The 11,538-nt window shown below is 36.7% G+C and overlaps 1 protein-coding gene across 1 annotated transcript; it reads right to left on the bottom strand.

The window, feature by feature from the left end:
- Positions 1–2,773: 2,773 nt before the first annotated feature.
- LOC117415884 (transmembrane protein 116-like) lies at positions 2,774–11,251 on the bottom strand. The gene is made up of 12 exons (XM_034026795.3): positions 11,094–11,251; positions 10,690–10,733; positions 9,759–9,822; positions 8,193–8,330; positions 7,342–7,440; positions 6,323–6,381; positions 5,444–5,551; positions 4,563–4,599; positions 4,318–4,395; positions 3,722–3,875; positions 3,529–3,614; positions 2,774–3,426 (listed from the first exon to the last, which is right to left on the bottom strand). Exons 1-12 carry the CDS (start codon positions 11,151–11,153, stop codon positions 3,277–3,279), a joined length of 1,077 nt encoding a protein of 358 aa, XP_033882686.3. The 5' UTR covers positions 11,154–11,251; the 3' UTR covers positions 2,774–3,276.
- Between the last annotated feature and the right edge of the window lie 287 nt (positions 11,252–11,538).

Below are 11,538 nucleotides of genomic sequence, written 5' to 3'. Positions count from 1 at the left end.
ATAACCACTGGACACACAAAATAGTAAATCACTTGGCTAGTGAACAAGGCACTTTATTCTAGTGTTGGATATAACGCAGTAATTTACAATAATTATTACAATAATTTTATCTTTTTGGTTATTTTGTACTTCTATATACACCTCTGTTACCACACAGCTAAATCCTATTTAGTGTGATTTTGAATGAGATTTTTTTTTGTTTAAAAAACAAAGGAAATAAATTACACAGGATTGTAAGTCCATTCTACTTTGCCTGTCACACAGCATTTTCAGTAACACTGGTAAAATTGCAGTCTCTTTTTAAATGAAAATAAAAAGGAACCAATACTTGTTCAAGCACAATATGTAGATAATTATGGTCTCTCAATTATTATTTTTTAAATCAATACATTATTAAATCTCCCATCAATGTTTTACACAGCTGATGCACGTTTTACAGTATTTTGAAAACTAACTTTAAATGTATAGTGTAAAATAATTGAATGTAGATCTGTTTGAAATGGGCAAGTTTCATAGATATTGTAGTTTTAATCCAGACCGACATTAATAGTGCAGAATAATGCACAGTATAAATACTGCATTAATAAAATAAGTCAAAACAAATGTGTATTATTGTGTACCATAATAAACTATGTGTCATGATAACTATGGAGATGAAAATATTCTAGATATGATACGCAAACAATGTCACTATGTATGGTTTTATTACTTAGAAACTTTTTTTTTTCATTTCCACCATATAACAGTAAAATATAGTATTTATTGCACCCATTATGTATATTTTTTTCATAAAATAATCTTTTTGTTTGCATTGTATCAAAAAATGGCAAATACAGCTGTAAAGTTGATTTGAGCACAAATGAAAGTGTTTTACATTTCTTCAACTAGTACACAGTGAACTGCATAACATAAACCCATTTCAGATGGTGCCACTGAAAGATTGTCAATTTTAGGATCAGTGCTTTGACAAGAGCAGTATGCCATGGCTAACGGAGTTCAGCTGTCTTCCAAGGTGTCATTGCTAAGCATATGTGCAAAGATTGTCCAGGTGGTGTAAAGATTGCGAATGCAAAACATTGTGTTTTAGGAAGCAACCTTTCCGCAGATGAAACGTGAATGCTTTCAAGTCCACAAAGCTGCGCTTTGATTTTGTTTAATGTTTATTTTCTTCCACAACTTCTCCACCAGCAGCTTACCTTCCCAAGTGACATTTCAGTTCTGTATGCTGCATCTTCACCCAAATAACCACTGCGCTTCTGCAAAGTAATAACACCTTGGCCTGGATCCCAGAAAAAAAGGCAGACACATTCCCCAATCAAAACACTGAACTTTAACCGTCTTTGAAGCCACAGAATGGCATGCCAGTGTTCATAGACAATTGAGCAATATGTATGTTAACTGACAAGTTTATTCAAGGGTAAACAGCCCTTTGAGTGCTGAGTCATATTGACCTGGCTTTGTAAATCCTACACCTACAAATACCAGGTGCTTTTCCACAATCATCTTTAAGTATTTTATAGTTCATATAATCCCGCTGTTAGTTTGACATTTATTTATTTTCTGATATTTAAAACTACTTCACTTTTTAGTATGCAAGGTGTCAAGTTTATTGCCTTTTATTTTACATGATGTTAATATTGAAAGTAATCCATGAACCCTTCACATGTGGGAACAGTTACTGCTACTTTCTGCTTAAACGACAAAACAAAAGAGTATGGCTTGTGTGCGGTTAGGTGTCGCGCCAAGTCTTTCACCTTTTGAATCTTCCTGTGGGTGTAAATCCACATCACAACACTCAATGTGCTTGAGAGCCAGTACTCAAGGGCAGGGGGTGCTCATATCAGGATTTACGTGCCGTCGCAAGCTGCTGATTGTCCTTGAATTTAAAAGCACTGAATGCAGTAAATGGCAACACTCCCTTTTTTAGCCCTGTAATTCAGGTTTTACACCCGAGTAATGTTAGGGCCACTGTAGTACATACAATACATAACATGGTATTACATTGCATTCTTGCAGTGCAATTGTGACATTATTTTACATTCAAATAGCCATTGTAGAAAAAATAAAATACAGTTTTAGAACACAAAAATACAGGCTCTCGGTTTGAATTCTACAGACAGAACATTCCCTGTGCTGTATTTCTCCAACTGAATGGGTTTATGTTATGAAACATTATTGTTATTGTTATTGTTATATTTCACATTGTGTAATATTTCAGTATGTTGTGACAGCGCTTGTCTCGCGGCTTTCATTATTCTTTATTTAAAAAAACAAATCAGGGCACATCAAATATCCCAGCTATTCAGATGGCAATAAAGTATATCTTCAAAGCCCCTGGTGTGTTAGGAGTTTGCTGTAGTCAAGAATTGCAAAGCCATATTAATCTAATAAGTCATGCTGCAGTAAGTGCTCATCAGGGTTTGTTTTTTTTCTTTTTCCACATTGCCTTTTTTGTAGGCAGAACTAAACAGTGATTACACGAGGATACTCATTTAATGTTTTGCAGATTACAATCCTGAGTAGCTATTTATACCATATGCCTGTTTCACAATTTGACTTTGTTCATAATAATAATAATAAAACAGGTTAATACAGTTATATCTTTGTGTGTTATTAAATGGTGTTATAAATGTCAAAACAGATTAAAGGAGTGATACCCACTAAAGATTGCATGGTAATTTTGCAGTTTTCTCCACGGTTATACTGTGCCTTTACCATAGTTTATCATGGGCTTTACCATGCTTTTACTATGTTTAATTCACTATGGTAAACTTTTATAAGTGATACAAGGCAACTGTTTCCTTATTTCTTATTCACTGGATGTCTTCATTGTGACCATTTTTTTGTTTTGTTCTTTGCTTGTTTTATTTTAACCCTGTACTGCCCTGGGTATGTTCCCATACCTATTTAATCCCTATTCTCTCAATGTCAAATATATTGGACACTGTGCAGCAAAGGGTTAATATTTGAATGCACACTGTAACTTAGACATCATTTTGTGGAGTTATTATCAGTCCTGTCAGGGAACACCAAAACAAAGGCACAAAAACATTTACAAACAAACACAATCTGTAGCTTTTATATTTAAAATCAACAACAAAGAAGCTTAAAAGGAAAACACACAAAAATAATGAATACATAATTGTGCTGACCGTGTGTTGTACACGGTTTCACCTTTAAACTTTTCTGAGGAAGGGAATAATGGTGCCAAGGTGGAATTATCAGCAGCAGCTGCCGGGGTTGTTTTTGGGTTGTGTTTTACTTGTTTCAGCGTATTTAAGTGGTAAGTGATTCATCATAGAAAGCTCTAGAATGCACATATGCCAGCAGTGCTACTCTCTCTCCCAGCGCAACTTCACGGAAATTACGTCGGAACCATCCATAGGCTATACTGTCCAGAAAGCCCTGAAGCGGCATTATGGATGCCTGCAACAGTAAATAAAAAAAATTAAAAAATCCTTAAATTCTATCAATTTAATTACGCCTTCTCTATGATTATGGGGTGACTGTTAAAAAAAATACTCTTACCTGTAAAACCTGTAAAATATAAAGGAAGTGCAGGCTTTGTGGACTAACATCATGTAATAACAAGCCCAGTAAGACAAGTATAAAAGCTATCGAAAAAAAAAAAAAAAAAAGAGTCAGGATGCATTAATCACAGCAAATGACACAGGAAAGCTAACAATTAGTTCATGTTAAAATTTCAAGAAATGACACAAACCTGGTGTCCAGCAGATTAAAAATACAAGCAAGATGCATCGAGCAGTCACGTAAATGCCGCGGATATTCCTACTGTTAAACCCGTCTCCTTCTACAAGGAGTAAACACTCCTCCTGCTGTCTCCGGCACCACTGCCTCACTTTACAGTACACAACCTGGAGGAGGGTTTAGCAAAAATCAAAAAATTCAAATATAGTAATTACACTCCATTTACTGCAGCAAAATAAATTTCAATATACTATTACTACAACAACTACTACTACTACTACTACTACTACTACTAATAATAATAATAATAATAATAATAATAATAATAATAATAATAATAATAATAATAATAATAATAATAATAATTAGCAAAACCGTAACCACTACACCCTAGCAATGGGAACCAAACTAATTTAATAAAAAGTGTAATTTAGTTTAACCTACAGGGCGTACCATTGCATGATGGTACCTTGATGATGTATTTTTTACAAAGAAATGTTAAATAAATGCTAAACTCTGCTGTCCCTGTTCTATAGTTTTTTTTATTGTAATATTTCAGTGACCTAGCATTCCGTTAACAAACACAATACATTCAAATAAATGACTTACTGTGCAGGAGGTCAACACTACCAGTGCATACAAGAAGAACAAGATTTTCATTAGGTTTTCTTTCAATGTGTCTTGCAGCTGTAAAAATTGAAATGTTCTTATCAAGCTGCAGGACATTAAGTGCACACAGCAGGTTGCCCCACAAAAAAAAGTTTGAAAATACAGTATGGCTTCCTTTTGTTTATAGTCGAAAACTTTCACAGGTTGGCTTGGTCACACACAGACAGACACACAAAAAAACTCACCCCGCAGACATCATTGTGAATAAGTACCAAAATACAACTGTAAAGAAAAATTACAGAATTATTTGTGGATTTATGGTTTCAGTATCCAATAATGATATTTATATAAACACATACACATACATTTATTTCACAGTGGCCTATAAGCTAGGAAGGACAAGGAGTTCCATAGATTTGGAGTGTAGGAGCGAAAAATCACTGTTGACCTGAATGTGACGTTTAGTCTTTTTTCATGTTACTAAAGGAAGATTTAGTAACCTGAGGTAAGAGAAGATAAGACTGTATTGCTGCTGACTCACCAAACACTGTTCTCTATGTATTTTTTTATTTATTTGCTAAACTCAATTTAAGATACACTGAAGGTACAGGAAACCAAGGAAACAGCCTTTAATATACAACATTGAGAGGGCGAGATTTTCTTTCAACAAGCAGAAAGAGGTCAATTAGAAGAAAGAATACTGTATCTACATATTTTTCTGTGGATTGATTTGGAACAGAGATTAAATATAGTTTGCAGGAAAACATTCAAGGTAATTTACTAGGAATAGACCCCATATTGACCAATCAGGTTAAAGGAAATCTCTGACCCATTTTCGAATGTGCAGTAAGGTTTGTAAGGGTGGCTCTTCCTCCCTCCTGTGCTGTTGAATTGTAACACTATGGGCTGGATTGCCTCCTGCTTTTTTTAAAGGAGTTTACATTTTGTTGCATAACGTGAAAGAAACAACTTCAGAGAAACTGTCAATGACAAGACTTACTTGCTTGGTTCTAGTTTTGAAAAATGGACAGGTGTTTTTCTCCTTTCATAAACAAAGGAATACATTCCAGACTGGAGAACATGCTTTAGAAATCTGGTCCTTTGTAGAAAAACAGAGCCTACTTACCTGGAGCAATAAAAACAGTTAGTAACATTCAGGTTGCCTGGCATGATTTCGGTTGCAGAATTCAGAATGGTAATCACTTTAGTGAGAAAGCCCAGCGCTGGAAGAGACCTGTTAAAAGTACAAAAGTACAAACCCTGAAGTTTAAAACAAAATGTTAATCCAGGGAGGGCAATCAGTCTACAGCATGAAGCTAAAGCAATACTCAAACATGCCAACAGTCCCTGTATGGTCGGGACAGTCCTGAATTCCTAGCAAATGTCCCGCATCCCGATGCATAGGAAGAAAGTCCCGATATTTACACATAGAAAAAAATTCATTTATTCTGCACAGCAGAGTTAGTGAAAAATTCCCCATTAATGATCCATCAGCAAAATGAAATCAAAATGTTACTCATGCACAGAACTGCGTAAAACATAAAAGGCAATGCAATTTAGCAAAAGATTTTAAAAAAACCACCAATTTCCAGAATTAAAACAGTATCCAAAGTCAGTAATCAAAATTGCAGAATACAGTGCTCGATAAGGCCCTAATGTCAGAGTTCACTTGTAAATGAAAATACACAAAAGCAACTAAAGATCACAGATTTTAAAAAAAAATGCAGCACAGTATCTAAAACTGTCAGTGTGTGTGTAGCTTGTCTCGTTCGCTTTGTTTTTGCTGCATTTTCGCCATGTGAAATTGGAGGAAGCACCGTGTAACTGCACAATAAAGACTGATTTAGCATACAAAAAAAAAAGTGGACTGTGACTGTGCAACATGGAAGAGATGGGCTTTGTATCAGAAAACTGGTGACAGAGTCGGAAATCGCGTGTGACGGGTAAGTGCATTAATTTGTTACATAAATATAATGGGGAGTGCTGACTCTATAGAACAACTTACCATGCAAGAAAATATAACAAATAAAGAGTCTTCTTTTTCCTTCTGCAATGATTTTCTTGCTGGATAAAGAAAGAAAAACATAACTCTTCCTATCTTATTGACTGATTGGTTGCACAACACAATCAAGCCTTCTCATAGGCTCAGGCTCATATCTGACTGTTGTTTTCCTTTAAAAGGATCAGTAAAAAGGTAAACATGAGCTATCCACAACAATATGTAAGAAGTAATGAGGTTCTTTTAACTGATGCCACTAAGTGAGCTTGTTGTAAATTACTTGACAGAACTGGATTGATCCAAAGTACATCTGGCGTGCTACATTCCTATACAGTTGTTAAACAGGATTCTACAGCTAGAAAAAAAAAAAAGTATCCGGGGGGCTCCCGAGTGGCGCATCCAGTAAAAGGACTCGCGTGCAGGATGCTCTATAGTCTGGACATCGCGAGTTAGAGTCCAGGCTATTCCTTTGCCGACCATGGACAGGAGCTTCCAGGGGGCGGCACTCAATTGGCCGAGCGCCGTCCGGTGGGAGGGAGGGAGGGCGGGCTAGGTCGGCCAGGGTGTCCTCGGCTCACCAGCGACCCCTGTAGCCTGGCCAGGCGCCTGCGGGCTTGCCTGTATGCTGCCCGAGAGCTGCGTTGTCCTCCAACGCTGTAGCTCTTGGGTGGCTGCATGGTGAGTCCGCAGTGTGGGAAAAAAGCAGTGGGCTGACGGCACACACTTTGGAGGACAGCGTGTGTTCGTCTTCACCCTCCCGAGTCAGCGCAGGGGTGGTAGCGGTGAGCTGAGCCTAAAAATAATTGGCCATTCCAAATTGGGAGAAAATAATAAAAATAATTGGCAACGACTAAATTAAAAAAAAAAAAAAAAGTATCCTCAATAAAGTTTGACAAGAAATCGAGCAATGAAATCATTTGGGACAGTATAGCAGAATATACTTTTGCACAGCAATAATAAAAAAGCACAAGTGTAAAGTCTGAGCAATCGTGTCTTAACTCCTGTGTCCTACCATGCCATCTTACCTGCCAGCCTGGGTCTGATGCTTCCCTCCACCCTTGAACTGCTTGTTTGGCTTCGTAAGCGTAAACCATAACTAGCAGGAATATGGTACAGTAAAAGGACTGTAGAAGAAAAATGTAGTTTTATAATACTGTCAAACCTTACACAGTGACATTAACTGTAGACACCTGCTCTTTGGAGAAAAAAAATGGATTCAGCTGAACTGCATTTGTTTCTGGACAAAACTGAATAGCAAGTTTTACTTCACAAGGCAGATTCTCTACACACATTTCACTGACGCAAAGACCAGCTGCTATGGGACATGGACTCACACCATGCAAAGGTGAATTACACAAAACCTGGAATCACTGGTCGCTACACTAGCACCTGTAACCACACGTGGCATGCACAACTTCTCACTGCAGATCAAACCAGTAACCATTTCAGCACTCACCACCAGGGGGCTCTGTGTTTGTCATTGACACAAATATATCTACTCTGATAAATACAAAAAAACCCTCAAAAAAACACCTGCTATTGTGTTATAGTGTTAGCAATATTGTTTATCATGGAATACATATTTTGTAAACTGTAGAAGCGGTTATTATTGCAAAATACAGTAGCAACAATATGCAGAGAGAACTGCTATATGAGCATTTGAGTTAATTTAGCAGCAGTCGTTGTTATGTGGTATTTGATCCACACAGGGATTTAAAACACCCCATTCATCCAGCCCCCAAACCCTGTTTATAACAATACAGTGCTAATTCATTTACATAAATACGTTTGGTTTCACTTCCACATTCCAATGACTCTCCCTTTTTTCAGATGAGCAAACCATGTTTTCTCTTCTTACTTTTTATTCTGTACTCACCATTGCCAGTGCCATTCCATATGGGCAAAACCTGCATAATGCAAGGAGTTTAGCTGGCAGTATTTCAATTGTACTTGTAGCAAGCAGGGCTGCAGCTGCCAAGAAGTCAGCCAAAGCCAGCTGGAACAGGGGTCGGGCCTGCAGAAATAAAGCCTGAGGTCATTCATCTTCATAGCTAGCAATCTCTGTCTGCATGTAGTTAATATACAGTTTCAAATGTATCTCGTGGACAACGCTGGGTAAAAAGAATGTTTCGACTTGCTCTCAAAGGATGACATTAACTGTACCGGAGGATTCAGGATGACACAGCATGTGATAAGATGAGTATTGACTGGAAAGTGTACTCTGTTACTACGTCTGAACTCTCACCTGCCCTGCTCATTAAATTATACATAAGGATATACAGTGCAGCACATGGTGTTTTGCACACTGCAATACTTTACTGTCATGCAGTTTTGAACAAAAACAAAAAAAGTCACCTAATGCATACAGAAATATAAACTTTCTCCTTTGGCCAAGTGGCTTATCAGTAAAAAAAAACAGACAAGTCCATCAAAGTGCGAGCAAAGTGCATGCTTTCCTTCAGGATGATAATGCGCAGTCACTTTAGAATTACACTGCAGGTTCAGGTGCTCTGGGGATTTCCTGCACTGCTTCAGGTGAGATACAATTCGTTCCAATCATTGCTGCCCTGAGCCCACGTAACTGTATTGACAGCACTAAAGACTGAATATTAACCCACAGAGCAGAGATAACACAGGCAGTGACATTGCATCTTTCCAAACTTTACAATAGCTGTTTTTACAGCAAGAATAGGGGTAGTACGCTATGACACAGTAGTAGCGCTATGATTCCAGAAAAAAATTCACTTGTCTGTCTTTTTTTATATTTAGACATGGGTTCACAACAAACTTCTAAGTGCTGTGCCTCTGGGTGTCATTGTATGGTAATTAAGGAGGGGCTATGCTAATATATCACATGTCACACATCATTAGAACCATACCATTAATTAAACCATGCCCATTGCATTAAAAAGGGTGTTTACAACAACTTTGTAAGATTTTAGATATTACAGAAACGTTTCAATTTTAATTTTTTTTTGTAATCTTTATAATTTTTAATGTAATTAATTTTTTAATGTTTCCATTAAGATTCCCTCACAGCACAAAAGAGATCTGTTAATATGCTTTGCTAAAGTTGTACCTTAAGGACCGCAATCTCAGGCTTTATTGATTGAGCTGCACGGAAAGTTTGGCTTGCTGCTGAGGTTTCAAGGGTTTTTTAGAAAGTCTGGGGACACATTTCCAAAATCTAAAAAAGTATAGGACAATCACTGACACGCTAGAAAAAACCACGATACATTCTTGGTGGCAAAAGTTGTTGCAAACATAGCCAATGTAAACAAGAGTCAGATTGCACAGCTGTGTGATCCATTCCACATTTTACCATGAGCTTAGCCACAGAGTACAGACAAACACAGGGTGGTCATGTGACACAGCAATGACTGAAATATGATTGTCCTGTTACACACTATCATCTACAGCTTTTTCACGTTTAACAGCCTACCTGTTCATCAAGATATCTCTTCTTGATCACAGAAACAACAATTATAGAACCACTTCCTATCAAGCTGAAAATGAAAAGAAAAGGGAAAGATTTACTTGTTAGAACGACTGCCAATGGCTTAAGATAAAGATAAATATGGGTCAAATACATTATCACTAGTCACATAATATGACTCATTTACAATATGGAAGTGTGACAGGCAGACGGGCGGATATACAGACAGCTTGATCCCAATTGCAGGTTTCCAGGTATGGGAAAACGTAATGCATATCACATGACGTATAGACAGACGTACAGACGACTGCCTCCACTATACCTGATGCCAGGCATTCTTCCCCTGTGGGGTGTAATAAAGCTCTACATCTTAAGGTTTTTAAATCTGTTTTCTTATCACTGCTCCCGAGTTTGTTCTGTTTAAGTTCTTTTGATTATTGGTTTGCATTTATACTTCAATTTGGAGTTGCAGATATTTCACAGATAACGGTATAGAATAGATGCAAAGTTGATACTGCTGCGCTTCTCAGTACTTCACTGCAAGCGTTAAAGTGCAATTGTATGGGGTGCCATGTGAAAAAAAAGGCGTTCATATTCTAACATAACTTAGCTAAATATTAAATCTTGTTAAGAGATTTAAGATTTAGTTAAATATTTAGGTAAATGTAAATCTTCTATAAATTATATCTGAATGTACAAATTAAAAATATATTTATTTGTTTTCACAACATTTATAAATCTGGAGAAAAAATACAAGATTTAAGTTTAATCTGGGAAAAAATACAACATTTAAGTTAAATCTGGTGGGAAAAAAACATGTTAAAATATTGATCTAAAGATAACTGAAAGGGGTGTAACATTTATTAAAATCTGCTCTATAATTCCCCATTGTTACATGCTGTTCTCTGAAGAATAACAGAAAGGTTCAGAACAATACCTTAGCGATAGAGAGGATATGTAGACAATCGCCAAAGTGTGCATCTGAAAGTTAAAGAATAAGCATTTCTGGGATTTTGTACAGCCTCGTTTGACCCGAAAAATATGCATACGGGATATATGGTTTATGCTCCAGATCTAAAAGAGTTAATTTCTTATTTATGTACTGTATCAGACATGGCTTATCAGGGTACATAACTGATTGCATTTATAACCTAGTAGTCGTTGCTTTTGTTATAAACTCCTGGATTACATAACTAAACAAACCGTGCAGTAATATTTATTTCAATCTAATTAATCACTATTAAATACCTGTGAATCAAATCAAATTATTCTTGTTTTGTCTCTTTAAAATCTTAAGACATACTTCCTTAATTGCATAGAATCGCAGTAAAGTGGTTTTACCTTTTTATCTGATAATACTGTCCTATTATCAAAGGAAACACCTAAATGTTGGTAAGTCATGGCAAAACATAAAATCAAACAACAGCGTAAAAAAAAGAAAGATAGTGGAAAATAAAAAAAAAACTCTTCTGCAACAACCGACCCGCTGATCCTGAGTATTCCCACGCAGTCAAGGAGAGAGCCAGTAAATGTTTGAACGTTCCTTCTCTTCCCTGGTTTTTTTTTTCTATTATTATTTTTACACCGCCTCCATGGACAGATGCCAGCACTGAACAACCACATCACATGCAAATGCTCCTATCTGATATTAAATAAGTTAAAGGAGTCAAGGATGAAATGGTCATATGATCACTGATTTGAATGCCCGCCTCTCAGCCAAGTACCTGGATACATTAGGGGGGAATACGTTTACAAAGGGAACTGAAGCACAGTATGAGGATTGACT

Source organism: Acipenser ruthenus, chromosome 7, assembly GCF_902713425.1.
Source record: "Acipenser ruthenus chromosome 7, fAciRut3.2 maternal haplotype, whole genome shotgun sequence".
NCBI classification, from domain to species: Eukaryota; Metazoa; Chordata; class Actinopteri; order Acipenseriformes; family Acipenseridae; genus Acipenser; species Acipenser ruthenus.
The sequence above is the reverse complement of the archived record's forward strand: the minus strand, read 5'-3'. Positions and strand labels throughout refer to the sequence as shown.